This window comes from Tauraco erythrolophus, chromosome 16, assembly GCF_009769465.1.
Source record: "Tauraco erythrolophus isolate bTauEry1 chromosome 16, bTauEry1.pri, whole genome shotgun sequence".
Taxonomy (NCBI): Eukaryota; Metazoa; Chordata; class Aves; order Musophagiformes; family Musophagidae; genus Tauraco; species Tauraco erythrolophus.
In genome coordinates this window covers 18,256,563-18,278,477 of record NC_141480.1, presented here as the reverse complement: position 1 = coordinate 18,278,477, position 21,915 = coordinate 18,256,563, and the positions used below count along the sequence as shown (strand labels likewise).

General features: G+C 43.5%; 1 protein-coding gene across 3 annotated transcripts; it reads right to left on the bottom strand.

Moving 5' to 3' along the window:
* Positions 1 to 418: 418 nt before the first annotated feature.
* NPM1 (nucleophosmin 1) lies at positions 419 to 14,135 on the bottom strand. 3 transcript variants are annotated; one of them, XM_086621393.1, is made up of 11 exons: positions 14,029 to 14,135; positions 13,295 to 13,374; positions 10,214 to 10,333; positions 9,331 to 9,424; positions 8,760 to 8,863; positions 8,149 to 8,210; positions 7,605 to 7,659; positions 5,989 to 6,082; positions 4,970 to 5,064; positions 1,685 to 1,759; positions 419 to 732 (listed from the first exon to the last, which is right to left on the bottom strand). In XM_086621393.1, exons 1-11 carry the CDS (start codon positions 14,090 to 14,092, stop codon positions 694 to 696), a joined length of 882 nt encoding a protein of 293 aa, XP_086477519.1. In that variant the 5' UTR covers positions 14,093 to 14,135; the 3' UTR covers positions 419 to 693. The 3 variants fall into 3 exon arrangements, with proteins under 3 accessions (XP_086477519.1, XP_086477518.1, XP_086477520.1); XM_086621392.1 differs by having other exon boundaries at positions 4,970 to 5,071; positions 5,993 to 6,082; XM_086621394.1 differs by lacking the exon at positions 5,989 to 6,082 and having other exon boundaries at positions 4,970 to 5,071.
* Positions 14,136 to 21,915: the final 7,780 nt, after the last annotated feature.

Below are 21,915 nucleotides of genomic sequence, written 5' to 3'. Positions count from 1 at the left end.
TTTACAAGTGGAGTCACAAGCCCTACAAACTCAGTTGTTAAAGAGAAACCATAAACCAAAGAGCAATGAAGCAGGTCAGAAATTGAGATGCAGGAAAAGCTGGTTTAGGCAATTATATGATTAGAGGTCACTTCCAGACTAGAATAAAGTCCCACTTACCACTTAAGACCTCTGACCAATCATCTGCTCCATAGCTGTAAAGCTCATGGAATTGGAGTACAGCTCTTTTTGAAGTTGACAAGATAAATGAGACTATCTGGGACTTGGTAAAGAGAAGTAGCTAAAACACTTAGCGGTAGTTCCTATGAGAAGTTTAAAGCCCTGTTACCTTCCAGGTTCAGTATGCAGACTACCCCCAGCCCATAAAAAAAGAAACGATAGTACTTTATTAAAATACTAAATTTTATTTTTTTTCCACGTACATTTAGTCTCCCCACCATTTCCATTTGTCTGACCACCACCATGCCTTATCAAAACATTCCATACATACTTAAAATGAAGCTGAGGGTGGAGTCCCATCTTTAAAAACTAAACAGGCATTTTGGACAACACATTCTTGGCAAGGTAATCTGGATGACATTTATCAGACACGGTAAGGAAAGCTCTTTCAGCATTTGTAAAAAGGACAGCCAAATAATGGTTACAGAAATAAGACTGCAGATTTTAATGAACTGTTTAAACTGTTTTCTTTTCTTACAGAGTCTGTCTCCACTGCCAGAGAGCTTGAATGACCTGGAAGTGTACACAAAAAGTTAGAAATTGAAATCCATTTTTCTCATTTTCAGTTTACTATCTCCACTTACTCCACAAAATATTGACATTAAATTACAACCAAAAAAATATGCATTTCTCTCAGAGAAAATCAAGTAGAAAGCAAGGCATTAGGTCCTTCTAGAGTCACAATAGTAAGAATTCAGTGAAGGTAAGTGAGAGGATGGGTGTGGACCAGCTAGGCAAATATTGGCTGAACTCTGCCTACCCTGTCTAATGTCAGACCAACTCCAGTAGCTGAGGCTAACTGCTTTTAAACATTCCTTTAAGAACCTATCAATTTGTCTATCAGACAAGTTTACTCTGAACCACTGAGGGAAGCAGAAAAGCATAAGGAATTCTGTCACTGGAAGAAAGTTTTAGCTTACAAGAATTTTCATAGGGAAATCTAAGACACATTTTAGCCCAGTATATGTTGAGTAATACCTAATTCAGAAACTTGTTTCCTGATACCACCTTTTGGCTTGCCCTCTTACAAGAGTTCAGTTGACTTTGGGAGAAAACATAGCAAGAAAGCCATAATCTCAATCACAAAACAGTTCCCCCTCCCAGACACCCTCCCCAACAAAAGGCTGAACAGACTGGCCTAGGTGGCCAAATTCAGCAGCAAGGAAAACCACAGCTCATTTCCTTAGCCAATATGGTGCCAAAAGGAAAATTCTGCGGGTTTAGTAAGCAAGAGATAATTTACCAACCATATAAAAGCTGGAAAAATGTAATAAAATATTAGCTTTCCCATCTTAGCCAACTAAACCCTTAAAACCATTCCCATTTATTTAATTTGAAGTATTGTTTGTGGTTTGTAACCCTTTGAAACAGTCCAAAGCTTGTAAAGATTAAGAAGTGGAAAAGAATCCCTAACTCAGGTTATAAAAGTTTTTGGACTTTATCAAGTCCCAGTAAATTCACTTACCTTCTGGTCCTCCGTCCTGAAGCAATTCTTAACATAGTTGGCAAATTTGGGTTCCAGCTTAGGAAGGGAAGAACCCTAATTTAAAAAAAGCAAGCTTTAGTGTATGCAGGTCACTTAAAGATTCCAATAAATAACTTATGAAGCTTAAACCCTTTGCAATACACATGGAATTTTACTGAACTCACCTTGCAACATTCCAAACTAATCTGCTTTTGAAGCATTTTTAGAAGTTTGCTTCTCTACAGTACCCAAGTATTTCTCACAGGAGCGAGTGCCTACACACCAAAATGGCTGTAACAAGCATCTTTGCTCACGCTCAGAAGCAGAACAGCAAGCGTTCACCACTTAAGATAACCTTGTTCGTAGTCAACACCCTCATGCTATTCAGATAAACTGGAACTAATTCCTTATTTATGGATTCTTACTAGAGCAAACAACTCGAGATATTACGGTCTTTCACAGGTAGGTTTTTGACTTCAGCTCTCTAAAGCAAAAAATTAACTGGTCTCTCACCTAGTCTTTTAAGACTCATTCTAATACATCAGTTCTATGAATTTAAAGAATTGTTCTAGAAACTTTTGCTTGAAATTGTCTTTGTGCATACTCAATGTACAAAGCAGATTCAGTAATTCACAGATCTAGGTTTACCTTCATGTCTTCTGTCTCTAGGCAAAATAATATAGCACACCATTTTAAGAGACACTGCTTTCCTTTCATATGCCCTATGAGTAATATTTTTCCTATTTTTCAGGTACATCAGTTCAAATATACCTAGCCAATTATGACAGTACACTTCACTGCTAGTCAGCACATTGTTTCCTTTGAACATAAAATGGCTGTCTTCTGCAAAGCTACATTAGGATTATTTGAAATGTCAATATTGCAACCAAAAAGCTTGGATATGGACAGTGTCTTACCCCTGGATTCTGTCAAGTACCAATGCTACTCTATTAGCCAGTTGACACTGACTTACTATATAATACAGCAGTTCCACTCCAATTAAGTTAATTTTTTTTAAGCTACTAACTTGCTGGCTGTCAGCTAAAAGCATTATTGTATATGGCAACACACAAACCTTTCGCCTTGCTAAGGACCACAATAGCACCACCTTGGAAAACACTAAATTAAGCTGTCTGCTGTTGCACCTACATATTTGTGCTTACCCAGCACTTCCCAGTAACAACTCTTCAGTAGCAGAAAGCCTATTCTAACGCTACTTGCCAGCTATCCAGTCTGTATGCCTCCCTCCATAGGGACACATCTGTCTACTGTGAGCAACTCAGCCACTTCTGCTTACACTGCAGAAACACCACTCAGCTCCTCTGAGTCATGCAAAAACCACCCCACAATCCACTACGTCCACGAGGTCACTCTGACCCAGCAGAATGATACCATCCGTCACTGTCAGGTTCACAGTTTAGGGATATGCATTTCCATCCTGATCACAAGCTGTCATTGCTCACTCTGTATCCACTCTATACGGCAACGCTTTTTGTCCTATCTTGCATTCCTGAGACAAAACTGTCTCAAAATGTCAAGCATCCAAGCAGAGGACAATCCCAATCCTTTAGAAGACTTGATAGTCCATTTAAGGAGGAAAAAGTTTATCATCTCAGACCAAACTAAAAAACCTAGAATTCTTCATACCACCACCACCAGTGTAGGCTTTAGCCCAAAATAAGTCTCCGATTGCCATGGTTTAACCCACCTGGCAACTAAACATCTCACAGCCACTCACTCGTCCTTCCCCACCCCCAGGAAACAGGGAAGAGAATTAAAAGAGAAGAGGGAAAGAGACTCATGGGTTGAGGTAAGAACAATTTTAAAATAATAACAATAAAAATAATAAATTTAAATAATGATAAAGTAATAGTAATATATTAATATATATAATAATAATATATACAAACAAGTGATGCACTGTGTAATTGTCACCAACCTGTGACAAACACCTGTCCTGCCCCAGCAAGTGGACATCCTGAAACAGTTAAGTCCCAAAACCACAATCCCAGACAAGTGACAGGCCCAAAAAGAGCATGAGAGAGTCACACAGAATAGAATTCCCCAACTTCCCTGCCGGCCCTCATCTATATACTGGGCATGACGTTGCACGATATGGAATACTCTACTGGCCAATTTGGCCCTCAATCCCAAGTCTAAATTCAGATCGTAAGGGAAGCTGTGGGCCCTTGGTCCCAGCCGTGCTCCCTCGCAGCCTCTTGTGCTCCTGCACACTGGCAAAAGCATGCGAAGCTGAAAGGTCCTTGATGTCTCAGCACCAACTATAAACATCAGTGCGCTATCAACGTTCCTTCTGTAACAAATCCCTTACTAAATCCAAAACACCGATAAAGAATCCAGTTCAGTCACAAACGAGCAGATGATCTATAAGCATGCTCCTGAGCTACTGAAGTAAAACCACAACTTGTATCATCTAGATGTGGTCCTCACTACCACCCATCCTGCAGTATGGGTGTGTACTGAACTGCACCCCTAGCTAGCACACAGATTTCCAAATTTGACTAAGGGGGAAAGAATTGCTATTACCTGCTACTCTTACCTGATCAGCCTATAACTAAACCACTATTTCATTTTTATACTTAAATAGCAGCTAAGAAAATTACTCATACACATAACTGAAGTGCTAGTCAAAGCTGATGGCAACCAAAAGTGAAGTGTCTGCTCTGTGACCTTCAGAAGACGAAAAAACTCATTGACAGGAGACTCAATTAACCCTAGATGTCCAGTCCAGAAAGCAAATTCTTTCAGGTCTTCACTGATTCACTAATGCATATCACAAGCACCTATCTCCCCCTTCTGGAATTATAAAGTCTTACAAGCATCTGGATTAGCTACACTGGACACTGCTGTAAGACCAAGCAATTCCAAGCACGTGAAGAACTCTGCTTTACTCTAGTTGCCTATAACAAAACATGCACACTAGTTAAGACAACTTTAGAATAAATATCACCCAAAGTCTGTTGCTTTGGTTTTTGTTTTGTTGTTTGGGTTTTTTTTTAAGTATTAACTGAGACAGCTGGCTAAGAAATACCCAATTACTAACCACCACTACTGGAGGAATACAAAAACAAAGTAGGTGATTCTGTTTCTCATGAGTATAGATGCTTCTTTTTGTCTCAAATGAGTTTTAATTTCTAAGCTTCAACACCAACATACTCTAGTAACAGCACAGCAATCAGTGACACATAACCATTTCTTAAAAGCATCCAATTCTTCTGATAAGTATAAAAATAAGGCTGACAAACCTGAAGTTTCCAAACTCACCTTATCTATGGACGCTTGCATTTTTGCTTTGATCTCCTCTAACGACAGAGGGACTTTTGGTGTTTTTGGAGTTAGAGACTTATCCTTCTTGGAATCTGGAGTCTGAAAATTATTCATTTCATTAGGAACTTGCACATCCATAAAGCTGCTTAGTATACAAGATAAAGTTTTCTAAAACCAAGAATGCTAAACCTATTGCAGAACTTAAAACAGAATAAAAGAACTAGTTATCCCAGATACTTCAGACAGTTTTCAAAAAGTCACAGTTAAATTTGTGCTGCTAACACATTCCTCAGACAAGGAAAAGAACATTTAAGTTTGGACTTACTAGTTAGCATAGCTGGTATTTTATGCTTCTGGGCAGATGCCTGCACAGCTCCTTCTCCCAACAAAAATGAAACTGAAAGTGGCCCCATCATTACAGGATTTAGAGTCTACTCCACAACTGCAGCCAGATTAGGTCATGCTTTAAAAAGCACACATCAGCACTGCTTTTCAGATACTATCCTGCCATCCATCCCTCCCACACTAACTTCTGTATCAACCTTCCTTGCATGCATGTTCTGAGTGCATGCAGCAAGGAAAATCTGCGTTAAGGAAGCTTGAAAACTACCAACTGACTGACCAAGAAAATCGCTAGTTCTCAAATGGATCAGGTTAAGCGAGAATTCCTCAGCAGCAGCAGCCTCCTGTTGTACTGCAGAGGCAACACAGTCAGCACTTAACCCCTCGGTACGAGCAGCTGCACAAAAAAATACACACTTGTATTTTAAACCATGTGATCACCAGTCCTCACAAGGGACAGCATGTCCGATTTCAAATCTTGGCTGTTGTAGTTGTACGTTATCACTGAAGAGTTTCACAGGGGAACATGAAGCAATGAACAGTATCCACAGCATGCTTCGTATTAAGATTCAAAAACCTAACTTAATGGGTACTACATTGTTTCAAGTTACTGTTACGCAAAAAAAGTAGCTTCCACACTAGAATAAACATTTGTTTTACTCATTTGTCTTCACTCACTTTTGATTTAGACGCTGGTGTGGACGGCTTAGAGTCTTTCCCATTTTGCTTTGCTTTCTGCATATTTTTTCCTGAAGCCTCACGGGCAGGCTGAAAAGAAAGCACTGAAGTTCATTTGCCATGGAAAAACTGCTAGTAAATGTTAAGCTCATTAGCACAGTACTCAAGACTTAGTGACCAATACATACTATTCAACATTAAACTAAAAAGCATTCTCATTGCCCATGCAATATGGTCAGCATCCACTATTTACGCAAAAAGCACGTATGCTACAGGAATTCAAATGGAAAACATAACACGGAGCATAACCAAGATCAAGTTTTGTTCCAATGCCATACAATTATGTGGGACCACCACTTTGCTTTCCTTATCAATTACATCTTTCCTTATACATGCAGACTTTTGGGGGCAGATATTGCATAAGACTAATTCTAGATGGCACTGCGATTCCAAGACCTGACTCAGTGCTACTTGTAAGACAACCATTAGCTCTTGTTTAGCATTTCATACAGAACTACCACCTGGGATGTGTGTGGGCAATGCCACATACACTTCTAGATCAAATATACTCCTATACGAATCAGGAGAACGCTTCATTCCGCCACACTAGATTTCATTAGATGGCTGGAAATCTGCAGTTCAGATTGTCTTTACCAGACCTTAAACTATTGTGCAGTATAACCTATAGAAATTCCTTAGGACAAAGCAGCATATAATCAAGTAAAACATTAAACATTTGCTTCTAAACAGCAGATATGTAAACATAAATGCAAGTCAAAGTATGTGAGTTCAGAAAAACTACCTTCTACCTCTGCAGCTGCCAAGCTGTCTCAGTTTATTTTACCACCAGATGGCACTCAAGGGCTGATGCAATTTCACATTCGAGCACTTGACTGCCTGACATGAACCTTTTCCAATGGCCTCACACATTTAGAGCCTTTTATTTGAAGTTAGGTTGCTAAAAATACCTTTTTCATAGCACTAACCAAAATGGCAAAACACAACCCACATCTCTGAGCAGGATTTTGTTTGCTGCTCTATAGCCATACACAAAAAAATACCAGTCTGACAACTGCACACATGCCTATGGCTTGCTGTTAAGAATTCCCAGCCACCCCTCTGCAGCCAGGTAAATAAAACATGTTGGAAGCACATTCACATTGAAGCATTCTAATGCCCTACTGCAATTGCTTTATACAGACCAAGCTAAATCAAAAGCATCCCATTCCCACACTCCACACAGCTGTGCTATGTGCCCAATGTAGTGTCATCCCTTGTACTGGTGTCTAGTCCATTATGAAACAGAACACTGCACAAAGAAGACACTGAACAGCTATCTCACTTATACAAACACAACTTCCCCCACCTCCACTTTAGCGGTCTTCACACGAATCCCCAAAGATGACTCAAAATCAGGATAGTTAACTAACACCTATTAGCAAGTTTAGGTGCTAGCACTTGTTCCCCCATCTGAAAGAACTTAGCTGTAAATATTAAGTCCATCTGCTGTTATCACTCACTTCCTTTCAAGTTCATTAAACAGGCTGTTCAATCCTTCATGGGTGAAGAGGGTCACAATGTGTGCGTATGTATCTCTATACATGCCACTTACTTTCTTTATTGGTGCTTTTATTTCTTCCTCATCATCCTCTAAGTCATCCTCATCACTACAATTAGAAAGTAAACTCAAGATTCATTCTCACAGCTTTAACCACATTAGGAATCACCATACCCCCCAATAAATTGTTTCATTCATGAAAAAAGCAAGTCATCTTCCCAAGACTACTTTACACCTTGTTTTATACACATGGCAAGGTGTTAGGTCAAATACCTTCCTTAGTACTGTTAAAGCAGTTATATGTGCACCTTTCTGCTTTAATACTGAAGGCATGTATCTTGGGACTTCCACTACTACTACTAATAAAGAAATTCTGAATTTATTTAATTAATTACATGAAACTAAGTTTTATAACCCCGCAAGACATATTTGAATAACACTAATTGCAGATGCATTGCAGAGAGAAGCTTGAGGCAATTCTGCTTTTGTAGCCAAAATAAAGTAGCTTGCTCACTTAACATCCTCTTATGCCACACAACTTGTATTCTGAAAGTTAACCCCATATTTCAAAATACATTATCAAAACAAGAATACATACTCATCATCCTCCTCGTCGTCTTCATCATCCTCCTCATCATCTTCTGATAATTTTGCTTTTTTCTTAAAAAAGTTTCAAGTATGTGAAGTGTCAATACCATTTTATCTTAAACAGCAATCTTGACCCAAAACAATTTGTGGCATAATTACAAGACCATCTTTCATTGGTTTAGCTAAAAATCAACAGGCTACAGCTAACAAGTCAAAAGCTGTTGACAAATTTACAGCACACCCTGAGCACATGAACCTTTCCTTCTACACTCCAGAGCTTCAATCAGCATTTCAATTATTGCAGTATGCTGATGTTTATACTAGAATCTGCATAAGGTCAGTTACTACAGTGGACAAAACTTTCACAGAGAAGTAGCCTTCATATTAGCCCCTCCTTAGTAAAGCTTTGGAAACTACCTGTACTGAACTACCTTTCCATAATTTAGCACTTGTCAGGACTCAAGTACAATGTAACTCTTTCCCACAGATGTCAACACACCACATATTAAGCAAATCATGGCAAGCCATCCAACTGCATACTCCCAGAGGCAGCATTAATACCAAACCAAAAAAAAATTCTGCAGCCAAGCCAACTCAAAGTGTGTGTATATATATATATACCTGTGGCGTTTTAGCTCCTCCTCCACTTGCTGGTCTCTTTGTTGAAGTGTTCACAATTTTTGCATCATCTTCCTCATCATCTGATTCTGGTTCTTCCTCTAATGCTGATAAAAGTTACGGCAATGTGTAAAAAACCCACCTCATTTAACAATATTTAAAACAAGATTGCTAGTAAGAAACAAACAGAAGAGTATCATCCATGACTAAACAGGCAAGGTCTTACTGAGGTGCTGAAATGCCAGGAAGAAGCATTCTGCTAGCAATCTAATCACCGAGATCCCAGTTGCTTTGAGACACAACTGCTGTGTCTCACTAACACCCATTTTTAAGGAGAGAAATAAGAACTGAAATTGCAAGGCTGACCAACTCCCCTCATCCATACCAAACAAGATATGCAAGCAATTTCTCTGAACTCCTCTATCCTACCCTCATGCTTCTGAGGACAGTGAATTAGAGATTTAGAGGGTCAGTACTGGAGAAAGTACTGCTTGAGATACCAGCTACATCACTCTAGTTCTGTTGGTGCTGACAGGTAGCAAAATCACTGATTAGTGAGCAGAGTAATACCTACCTACGAGGTGTTGACCACTGACATAAACTGGTCCCGAACCACATTTCAACCTCAAGACCACTGGTGGTGTGATCTCAAAGCCACCTAATGAAACCTAAGGAAGAAACCATTGTTATTTATTGAAATATTGAAGGCAAAGTGTGCTTAGACAATCCATTAAAATGAAACCAACATCTGTAGACACCAAAGCTAATACAGTTACTCTAAGTTTCCACGTGACAGAATATTTCAGGAGTGTTTACAGTCAAATCAGGTCAATAAGCCACAACAAGGTTTACTACACTCTTGTTGCTTATCATAATTAAACAACACTTTTCACAGGCAGACCAATCCACATTTGTTTCTACTCCTCTTGGCAGCAATGTCAATTTGAACACCATCCATCACACCTGCCCCCAGCTTTGCACAGTTCCACTTGTACATCAGCAACACTGATTCAAATTACATTCTAGATGGCAGCAATGACAAACAGGGTGCCCTTAAATCAAGAGAGGGTGGCAGTCATCTTTAGAATCTTTTAAGAGCTTGAGAGTCTGCAGAAAAACTAGATTCTTCTCATCCCAGGCTCAAAGAAAGCAACACAGGCTATAGATGCTTGCAGCACATATATTTGTATACATAGAGATGACACACAATTACTATCACTTCTTAAAAAATGCATAATTATAACAAAAGTCTATCATCTCCAGATGACTAGATTAAATCTACTAGGCACAAAAAGTCACATTTACCTTGTATTTACTACATGTGCCAAAACTGACACTTGTCTGAACCCACTGACTATCCAGTTTCACTAAAATTCAGTCAACCAAAACCTCTTGTAGCTTGCCTTTCTCACCTGACACCCAATTTACAGCAGAGTTCTCCAAGTTCCCGTACTTACCGTAGGCTGCACTGACATTTTCAGAGATGCCAGTACTACTTTAATAGGGTTGCCTTCATAGTCCAATGCTTCTGCTTCTACAACGTGTAGTTCATCTTTGGCTCCAGCCCCTAAAGTAACCTGTAAAGAACAGTGCACATTCTGAGAATCTTCCCAAGTGTTCTGAAGCCTTTTAAACTCTACTCACTGTTCTCTGCATCTCTTAAGACTGAAGATTTTATTTCTGACAGCTAATGATTCAGCTGCACTCCTCCAGAAGCCAATACTCTCTTTCCTCACAACACTGGAACTTGCAAGGTGCAACTCAAGGCATGTGTCTTGATGACAGTGAAAAAGTAGATATTTTGTTACTAGATTATTGCATTGAAATGGGTCAGTGACAAGTCCAGTCAGCACTGAAGCTGGCCCAAGGGATGAAGTACACGCACACGCCAAGAGGAAGGGAAACAACTGCTATCATTAGGACAGAAAAATAGCCTTTATCCTTCCCCTTCCTGCCATGTTTCATCTGCCAGTTGCTTCACTTTATCACCCCACACACTTTTTGCTGACTTGATATTCAATGAGGAGTTAAGTCTTAACAACTGCTCAGTTCAGTACTGTCATTTATGCATATGCCTTTGGCATTAATTCACCAGGGACTGAGAGCTGCTGTCCCAGGGCATTTCAAAACTCAAGTGCCTGGATTCCTTACACTGAGTACAAGGCTGGCACTTCCTGAAGACTCAAAACTCATAGCCACAGGGAGGCCAACGAGTGATGGACATGGGACGGGCCTGAAATTCCAGTTCTCTGAACTTCAGGCATCTGAGTCAGGATTACAAGCAAGAGATGTGAAAACCAAGAATCCCTTGAAGTACTACAATTATTCCTGAGACAAGTGAACAAGGCTCTGTTTCCTTTTCCAGTGCTCATGACAAGAAAGCTTTCCACTCTCCATTAAGATGTGAGTGTAAACACTTCAGGCAGAGGCATACTAATGGAATTTCCATTCTCCAAGAGCTGAGTTTTGGGCAGGCTACAATGATCCAGAAATGTATCAGACTGAAGGCTGAGAAATAGGATATAGGATTCACTACACCTAGCACATTCTATTACTGTAAATTTAAAGAGGTGAAGCTGCTGCTCTGATCTCACCTCTCAAATGGGCTAGCAACAACACAACCATTCAACTGGTGGGACTGCCCACCAAGACAAGAATTTAAGAGCTTGCCCTCCACCCCCAGTTGCTCCTGTCACTTGCACCAGTTCAAGCAATACTGCAGCACTTACTATTAATTTATTTACGGAGTGTCTGGGAAGTATCCATTCATGTTGTTTAATTTCCACACTGAAGGAATGCACACTGGTAATAAACAGATAATGAAGCAGTGACCATCCCTCTATGTTCTCAGCTATCATTAGAAGCCATCTACAGAAACCCTCATGCCACTATGCACCTCTACATCCACCAACCCTCCTCCTTTTTCACTTTTACCCTTTTTTCTCTCTACTTCTTTCTGTAGCTCATACCCAAGTCCATCACCATATTTGTGTCTTAACTGACATGTGTCAGTCAATCTTTATACACTTAGTTTTTTATCAGGTGCACAGATCGGTCACTAGGTATTCACTACCTTCATTTTTATCTTCCATCAATTTCTTCCCTTTGCTTGTCAAGATATTTTCTGTTTATAGCTATGTCTAAGATTTTCCAAGCCTCTTAGACATTTCCAGTTTGTCATTTGTTATTTCAACTCCCATTTCTTCTTCATATCATCTTTTGTTTTTAAAAAGACAGGTTACTGAATCAGACTTTTTTCCCACACCTCAAAAAAGCAAGTACTGGTATACATCCAGTCTTGCTTCATCCCCCATTCAGAGTGCACAGCATCTGAAGAGATGCTATAAGTAATTCTGCAAAAACAGGATCTTTGGATAAAGCCATACAACTCAAGTGTCACTTAGTGACTAACTTCATCTGCATGACAAACATTCAGATACGAGAACTACCCACATTAACTTGTTATGAACATACTTTACTGTTATATTCTTCCGTCAAAAGAAATTCTAAATAAGAACAAATTAGTCACTGTCAAGTCCAGGCTATATTTTTTATAAAACACAGGAACTGAAGACACATGATTCACAAAACTGTAACACCTATATCAAAGTGGTGTCGCTGCAAGTAAGTTTGCAGAGCACTATGCAAGCAGCCTCAAGGAAGCAATTCTGCTGTAGGTAGTAATGTACAATTATAAGACTTTTGCTTCCAGGTGTCATCAAGGTATCTCTTTTTATTTAAATAAATACAGTAATAAACCATAAAGGAGATGCTACAACCCTTTGATTCCTTTTCTGTGAAGTTGTGGCATATTATCTTTCTGCTAATCCCATGTAACATGCTCAGCCTAGAACAAAAGCCTTGAAAAGTTGTGTCTTGCTTGCTGTGGCAGCAGAAACGTAAAGGACACATCTAAGAACTCTCAGCATACAGATCCTGATTTCCAGGAGTAACATGCTCAGCAAACAGCCTGTTAAGTGAATTACCTGAATGAAAGACAGCGTTTTCCTTAGAGCAGGCAATACTAAGGACAAAACATATCCCATCCCCCCCATTTAGAAGCAGTTATTAACTGCTTATGGAAAAAAAGCACTGAAATTATATTCAGGGAATATATGGAAAAAATTTTCAAAATTAAGTTTCTAATAAAGTGTACTAAAACGTGCCCATGCACGATCCTTAAAAATCTATCCTCTCCATGTGCTCCTGTAGCATCTGGACTATGGCATTAGAAACATCAGCCTTTAATTCCATTTTGTGTACGTTTATTAGCCTACCATGAATGTATTTGTCAACTTTTCCAGACTTCTATTGCTTGCTGTAAGAGACGAAACTTTTTTTTTTTCAATACAGCAAATATTTCAAGGGACATGGTATGTTCCGCTCCCAACAAGAGAGCTGATTATTTAACAGATTCACTTAAACACACTTATTAAAGAAACATGTTTAAGAAAATAAACGCACACGTTGACTCACTTCTCACAGCATGGCACACCACTGCTTGAAAATAAAAATCTTAACAACCAAACGATACTTGCCGTTCTCAAAGACAGCTGATGCTCGTTTTCTTCATCGTCTACTTTGAACTGATACTCTTTATCTGCTTTCAGCTCGCAGCCTGCAAAAAGACCGTTAAATCGTAAGCGCACCGTTTCACCCCGACGCAGGGACTCGCTAACCCCTCGCTGGTTTAAAACTCGCTGCTCCGAGGCTCCGCTCTCGCACCGCAACCCGACGGCTCTCCGGGCACACACGGGGAACACGTGGAGTGGGGAAAATCCCAGGCGAGCCCGCGGCCTACCGGCCCCTTCCCGCCCATCCGCTGCAGCGCCAGCCGCGCTCCGCGTGCCCCGCGCTGCCCGGGGCTCCGCCATCCCCCGGGACGCCCGGCACCGGCGGCCGGGCCTGCCGCACCGCGCCACGTGCTCCGCCGCGCCGCCACGTGCTCCGCGGCCGCCCGCGCGCTCCGGGCGAGCGGGGAGGCGCGCGGGCGCCGCGGGGAACAAAAGCGGGGCGGGCCGGGCCGCGCCGCCACGTGCGGGCAGCGCGCCACGCGGGGCGCGCGCCGCGGGGGGTCAGAGCCGCCACCACCACCGAGCGACCCCTCCGCCCGCCAGGCCCGGCCCTCCCCGCCCCCCCCACCCCGCCGAGGCGCCCCACGCGGGCCACGCCGCCTCGGGCCTCCTCCCGCTCGGCCTCGAGGCCTGAGGGGGTTGGGGGGGCGGCCGGCGGGCACCGGGAGCGCGCGGCTGCGGCAGCGGCGGGCCGTTACCGAAGAGAAAGGTCTGGGGGCGCAGGGGGCCCATGCTCTCCATGTCCATGGCGCTGTCCTCCATCTTCTCGGCCTGCTGGCGCGGGAGTGGCGGGGCGGGCTGCGGCGCTGCGGGCGGACGCGCACTAAAGGAAGCAGCGTGCCCGCCCACTCCCAGATATAGTGCGCGCGTTCTCGCGAGAATGGCGGCGCGGCCACGCCGCCCCGGCCCGCCGCGCCCTCTCCGCGCATGCGCCGCCCCGCCTCGGCGGCGCGGGGGCGGGCGGACGGCGCGGCCCGCGGGGCTGTGCGGTAGCTGCGGGAGCGCGCACTCGCCGGAGCGATCGCGGGGCCCCGTAAAGGGTGTTTTCCTTGTTCCTCTGCCGTGCGATTAAGGGCACCCCTTTCCAGCTGATGGCGATGGGCGCGAGCTGCTCCGTGTGAATCGGCCCGTGGCGACATCGGCGTGTCACGACACAGTTAAAAATCAGAATTTTTGTCTGTGCGGAGAGCCACGAGCCCCGGAAAGACTTGTGTATGTGTTACCCCAGATATTCCACCGCTGGCCCCAGGCAGGGCACACCTCCCAGTTACTGTTCCCGGCGGTTGTCTTGTCCGAGGACTGATCCGTGAAAGTCAGATGTGTTGGGTGCTGGAAACAAGCTGATCCCAAAATGTCGTTACCTGAACACACCCGCTCTTCAAAAATAAAAGTATATATATAGCCTCCTAGCGCTTTACTGTCTCTCCAGTAACTTGAAATGTGTGGTCTGTGTTCATAATACCTGCGTTCGTATTCACAAAGTGAGAAAATTAAATCCTGTTGCTGAAAATGAGACAAAACGGAAACAAAAAAGAACTGATGCGGTGGTAAAATGAGTCTTACCTGTCAAAATGCGGCGCTCACCTTCTTTCTCGCCCTGCCAAAAGCTCACCTCTCTGAAAAACAGTAAAGAGTTCCACAGTACACATATATGTATATACACATTCCACTTATTTTCAAATGTAAAGCGTGCTATTTATGAGATGCAATTAGTTTTCCAATACGAGGTTACTTGAGCCATGGGTTCACCCGGATACATCCCCCTACAATCCTGTTAACATTAAAGCCGACCATCTGCCGACCATCTTCCGAGGTGTTGTCAAGCGGATCGCCACAGGCTAGCTAAAGTACAATAATAATAAAATTGGCTTGTGTGTGAAAACAAGGTATAGAAATAAATCGTAGTGCAGCTTACCACCTGAGTGAGGACGGGGGATTTGGGTTGCTGTGAGAGAGCCCACTTTTAGAGTCACGCGATAATTTCAGCTGGAAGGCTCCGCTGGAGGACACGTGGTCCAGGACCCTGCTCACCGCAGCACCAACACGGGTCGTGCTGCGCAGGGTTTGTCTGGGTCAGTTTGCTACAGCAGGGCAGTAACTAACTAATACTAATTACAGCTGATTTGGAAGTGCTGGTACAAGTTAAATTTTTTTTTTTCTATTTCTCTTCCCATCTTCCTACCAGCTCTTCTCTTCACTTAAATATAAGGTGACACATACCATGTGACAAGAGTGTTTAAGCAAAACCAGAAAAACTAACAATCTTTTTATTTTTTCTTCTGCATCCTATAGTAGAGATGTTAATTTGCAACCTGTGCATCACTTGTATGTATAGAAATAACACCCTGACAGATGTCGAATCAAAAAAGCGGAGAGCGGGGCAATCACTTAAGCGTCATGAACCACCTTTCCCGTTTACTCCACTTAAAATCTCTTTAGGAAACCAGAGAAGGAACAGTGTTTATTTTCTTTTCTAACCTTCGATATGGTTCATTTCTGTCCTGGTTTCAGCTGGGATAGGGTTAGTTTTTAGATGCTAGAAGAGCTCTGTGTTTTGGATTTAGTCTGGGATTCACTATGAGAAGAACGTTGATAGCACACTGATGTTTATAGTTGCTGCTGAGACATCAAGGACCTTTCAGCTTCACATGCTTTTGTCAGTGTAGGGGGGAGCTGGCTGGGACAAAGGGGCCACAACTCCCCTTATGGTTTGAACTTAGACTTAGGATTGAGGGCCAAATTGGCCAATGGAGTATTCCATATCATGCAATGTCATGCCCGGTATATAGATAAGGGTTGACTGGAAAGAAGGGGATTTTGTGCTTCCCGAGGCTCTCACTCTTGGATTCTGGGAGTGCTATCTCACTCTCACTCTCTTTTCGTGCTTCTTGCTCATCTGGGATCGCGGTGTCGCGACTTACCTGTTTTGGGATTGTTAGCGGGATGGGACAGGCATTGGTCACCGGGTGGTGAGCAATTACACTGTGCATCACTTGTTTGCATATATTATTATCATTATACATATATATTCATATATTATTGCTATTATTAAATTGTTCTTATCTCAACCCACGGGTCTCCTTCCCTTTTCCCTTTTAATTCTCTTCCCCATTCCCAGAGGGTAGAGGAGGGTGAGCGAGCGGCTGTGTGGCGTTTAGTCGCCAGCCAGGCTAAACCACGACAATTTTGTGTTCTCTTTAAGAAGCAATTACTTCTAAAGGCAGCCTTTAATGTAGGAAGAGTGGCAGTTTGGCAACACAGTATAGAGAAGATACGTACAGGGATTCATGAAGTGGCAGAGGCAGGAAAACCCACGGAGTGCGGTGGCTGGTGTTACTGGCAGAAGAAGGGCGTCATTAATTGATCAGACACCTCAGCCAAGAGGAGCTGTACAGATACAGATAAGACATTTGTTTGATTTGGCTTGAAAATGGGAGGGAGCATCGAAACGTAAAATGAAGTTTTGGCATCACCCGAATGACAGACTGGAGCGGGAAGGTGAACGCTACACGGTAATGGTGAAAGAGGCTGCAGCTGTTTGTGTGTTCATTTAGCTGGTAATGCCAACAGGAGTACATGGGGGGTCAAAACCGCCCCAAAACCTGCTCCACGCAGCACCCAGTAGCTCACACAACAGACGGCGGTTACAGAAGTGCACCCAGTGCTGTCGAAGGGGAGCAGGGCAGCCACAGCGTGGTCTCATGCGTACAGAGTCGCTTTTAATTCAATTACAGTCTTCCATTACTGAGGAAATAAATGCGGGAGGAAACAAAGGACAGACGCAGAGAAGCAAAACAAGGGTAGGAAGTAGGAGATATATGCTTCCCGCGTCTTGTTTGGCTCCACAGGGCTTTAGAAGGGCTGTCATATATCATGACATTTATTATTTCTGTCATGTACTAGGATGAGAAGTCCATTACAATATCGATCATTTTACTCTGCTCAACTCTACGCTATGTAGTACTCGGCGTAGCTGAAAAAGCTTACAAGTGATTTAGCAATAGCTGCACAGGGAGAATTGAGGAAGAAATCGGAGTCAACATGGTTTCCCTTAATGGAATTCTCTTTTCAGTAAGCTTTTACAAAACTTAGGAAATTGCATTTTAAGCACGGTTAAAGCCACAGCACGGTTGCAGTCAAGCAATCAGAAGCTACAGACACAATAAAGATTTCCTATGCAATCTTAGTTTACGCGCTGACATGATGACAATCTTCGGCTGCGTTGCCACATGGCTGTCACATAACTTCTTCACCGGGCTCCTCCTCCTTTCACCAGTCAGTAATTTCTGCCCCAAAGAACTCAGGGCCAAAATCTTCAAAGGCATCAAAACACTCACCCTTCCTTGAGATCAAAAAGAATGCTTGCAAACCTGAAAATCCAAATCTTTCCATTTAACTTGATTGTTTGGGGCAGCCCAAGGGAGGTGCTAGCTATTAGTGTTAATATGCCATTAGCAATACCTGGCAGCAGGAACAGGACACTGTTCCAGTACCGCAGCGGCAGCGAGGACAGAGCTGTTCTGTAGCTGTTAGATGATTTCGGGATCTCAGGGTCCATGGCAGATGCACCCACCCTGACAAAGACCTGACAAAAGCCCATGAATGCTTCTTGCCACAGCTCTAGTTACGCCCAGGCGTGGTGACAGCACATAGGCATTCAAAAGGTGAGACACTTGGGGTCCTCAGCCAATGTGGGTGCCACATGGCCATACTTGACCGTGGATCAGATTTGAGTAGGGTATAAATGGAGCCTCGCCAGAGTGCCAATTTGAGCTGGTCCTCCTCAGAGCAGTGGGCCTGCAGTTCGGGGCTCTCCCCTTGGGTCGGGATGCCGCCCAAGGAAATTCCTCAAGGTTGAGAGCCCTCTCTTTTTTAGATGAGTGCACATTTTGGGTCATCAGACATAAATCTTAAGAATTCTTAAGTCAGTTGCGTAGTATTAACTCCCGAGTGACGTTCTGAACCTGTGGATTGTTAATGTTTGTTGGAGCCTCAAAGCGGTTTCGGTTAGGGTAAAACTTAGTTTGATTTTGTTACCATCTTGTAGAAAATAAACCCTGTTTCTAGTTTGTTAGTTGGTCTGGCTTGGTTTTGTGAGGTTCCACGACAGGGTCTCAGGCCAACCCGTGCCCTACAGACAGAGGGGCGACACAGGTGAGAGCCACTCTGCCCTGCGGGGTTGCTTTGAGAAGACTTGTCCTTGAGGTTATCATTTCCCTCCACTTCCATCTGGGTTTGCAGCCAGCTCAGGACAGGGAGATGTGATGGAAGAGCATCCATACCTGGTTGTCCTCTTTCTTACCTGCAGTCTGCCTTTTACTGCTGATCCTGCCATAGGCAGACACTAGAAGTTTTCCTCATCCTTCTTTAATGTACTGTCTGGTCCATCCCTGGCTTTGCCTGTAACACATTACTTATGGAGAGCACCATGAAGGTCTGCATCAGAAGATCCTTCAGCACTGGAGAAAGCTGCATACTGGAAGGGGAGCCAAGGAAGGCCGATGACCTGGCCTATGTGTTTATGACAGCACGTGTTGGTGCTGCTCCATCTCGTCTATATTCTTGCATATGGCTTTCAAGGGATCCTTCTCCTGTTAGGGCCTCATTTCACACATTCATCTCTAAAAGGGAGGAATGACAGATGAGCCAGGATGTCCACGAGGAACGCATTCAGGTGTCACAGTGATGGTAAGAAACAGTTACACAGATAAGTGACACCAGGTGTTAGCATCACAACAGTAAAATTTGAGATAGCCTGAATTTTCTCTTTTTTTTTTCTTCCTTTTTTTTTTTCTTTTTCTTTTTTTCCTGAATACTCTAAAAGCAACACCAACAGACACAGAATCTAAACATTTGGTATGAATGATCAAGGTTTGAGTATCAGATAATTAGTTCTAATTTAGAAATAATACATGTACCTGAATATAGGTCCCTTAACAAAAAGTCATCAAAACTGTACACTTGGGGTTTTTTTGCATGCAGCTGCGGTTCAGATACGGCTCTGCTCATGCCCAAATGGATGGTACTAGCCTGGATCTCAGCCAAGTGTTTTCCATAGTAAACAGTAAAAGTTGGATTTTTGTGGTGGCTTGGACCATATCAACAGGTCGCGGACCAGGATACAGACCAGGGTCAGGGCTCTGAGTGTCACGGGAGCTAGATGTTCCAGTACCTGGGTTAGCATGGCCACACTGGGGAGGAAGGGAGGAGAGAAGACAGGGTGTAAGAAGGATGCTTCTCCCATTGAGTGCTGTGACCTGATGCAGGGATGAGCTGGCTCGGCTTGCCTGCCTTCATGCTGGACGTGAGCTAGAGCCATACCTTTAAGAAAAGAGGGAAAAACTGTGTACCAGATACAATTCAAGGGGAAATAGTATCCTGACCGTTTTCACTAGCCCTTGCCAATATTCAGGACAGTCCTCACAAAATGACAGTCTCTGGTCCTTAAACACAATCTAATCAGCAGATAAAATGAATTCTTCCAACTTCTGTGTGTTGCGCACATACGCTGCTTTGCAGCAACATTTTAGATCAAGGATCCTATCGGTACCCCCAGGTGCTCGTTCCTCCCCAGGAACCATGACTCCAGGTCACATCTTACATACAGATTGCTTCTCCACTGGCACTGTTCTCTGGCTTTTTTTCTTGGAAAAAATTGACCCTAAAAGTCAACATTGGTACTTTCTGTGCCTTACTGGTCCCAAAGGTCAGACCACCTCCCAGTAGAAGGAGTAGTAAAAGTTTGGAGTTGGTGGGACTGAGATGTCTCAGGAAGGAATATGGCAGCGAAGAGCTCCATAAGCCATGTGCATGTAAAGCTGGTGAGGCAGACTACACGCCACTGTTTCAGCTACTCTGCTCCTGCGATGACAGATGCCCTTGCCCCAGGAACTTGTCTACAATACCTCCCTCTGGAATACCGTTTGCTGCTGTGCACTACTACTGTACCTTCTGCCAGCCCATGGCACTTCTCTGCTTGTGAAACCCAGTGAACTTGATCCCGAAGTGATGCTCTGCGTTGCTACAGACGTGCATGAGCTCTGCTGACCACCTACAGGCAACCAAGGCCCTGGAGATGGGAAAGAATACATGGCACTCCATATAAAAGTAGCCTGTTCTGATGGTCACGTTTCACATCTACTTCTTCTGCAGTACAAGCTTTAAAATATTCTGCCCTATGCCCCATGGTTCCCGCAGGCTCCGGGAAGAGCAGAGCTAAGGCCATGGGGTGGGGCCACAGCACATTCTTGTCCAATTCCTGATTTTCCTGTGTTTGTTGTACTCCTCCATCTCTATAGCTTCACTGTCAGAGCCTGAAGTGCAGGTCCGTTTGATGTTTGGGAAGCATGCAAGACGCTATCAGTCAACCCTAATTTTGGGCAGACGCTCTGGAGACTCCTTCTTCTGAGCTGTCTGTTCTCATTTCAAGATCAACAGCACCATCTAGTGACCCCAGATCTGCTCCCTACATACCTTGTGCCTTATCTCCTACATACCATATATTCTTCCGGCCTCCCAGATAAGGTTTGTCTGTCTGTGGCTATCTACACCTGTCCTGCTAGAGAGTTGCTTACTAGAAGGTGTTGCATGGTGTAAGCTGAGAGCACTCAGCCACAGTCACACATCCCACTTCTGAGCTGGGATGGGATCATCCAAATTAACTCACAGGCCAAGAAACATCCCTGAGCTGTGTGCCAGACCCCATTTGGCTCAGTGAGAATCTTTTCTGCCTTCCTGGGCACCTCTCACAGCTTCCACATTCAAAAGAAATCTGCTCAGGGAAACAAAATAATCCTCCTTTATCCTTCCCTTGGTTCTCTACCATGTTTGACTTTGCTCACGTGTTCTGTAAGGACCTCAAGCACATCAGTCAAAGGTCATGTTTTGTCCTCAGGATCCCACTGGTGTATGTAGCTGGTTATATAGATGTCAAGAGAGTCAAAAGCATGGCCAACATTGTTTCTGGTCTCTCAACTTAGAGCAGCAGGCAGACAGGCAGCTCCACATCTCCAGCGTGCAATGAGCCCTTCTGCTCCTCTCCTCATCGTTCCTCCCTGAAAAACAAAAAAAAAAAACAGGTAAAAGAAAAAAACTGCAGAATCCACACACAAACCTGGAAAGATGGATGTTTCCTTATCATCCCAGCTCCTGCAGTGCTGCATTTCACCCTCTCAACAAGAGTCTCCAGGGCCCCCACAGTGGGTATAAAGTGCCGTCATGTTGACGGCAGTATCATGTCTCACCACTTGTTTTTGCCAGCCAGGACGACGTGCAAATTTCAACCCTCTACTTCACCACTGCATTCTCTCAGTTCCCCAACTCTTCATCAGGGCACGTTGCAGGCTGAGAATGCTGTGGGGAAGGAAATGAAAGGACCTCAAGTTTTTGACTGCTCATGGTAAGGAATTTTGATGCATCGAGCACCTCCTCCAGTGTCAAGGTCATGGCCAGGAAAACCATACTATGTGAGATACATGTGGCAAGCTCTTATATTTCTATTTGCTCATTAGGCTAAAACAGGTCCATGTTCCCAGCTTGTGCTAGAGACCTCTTTTAGAGGCTAGGACTCTGGAGCCATGTGGCTA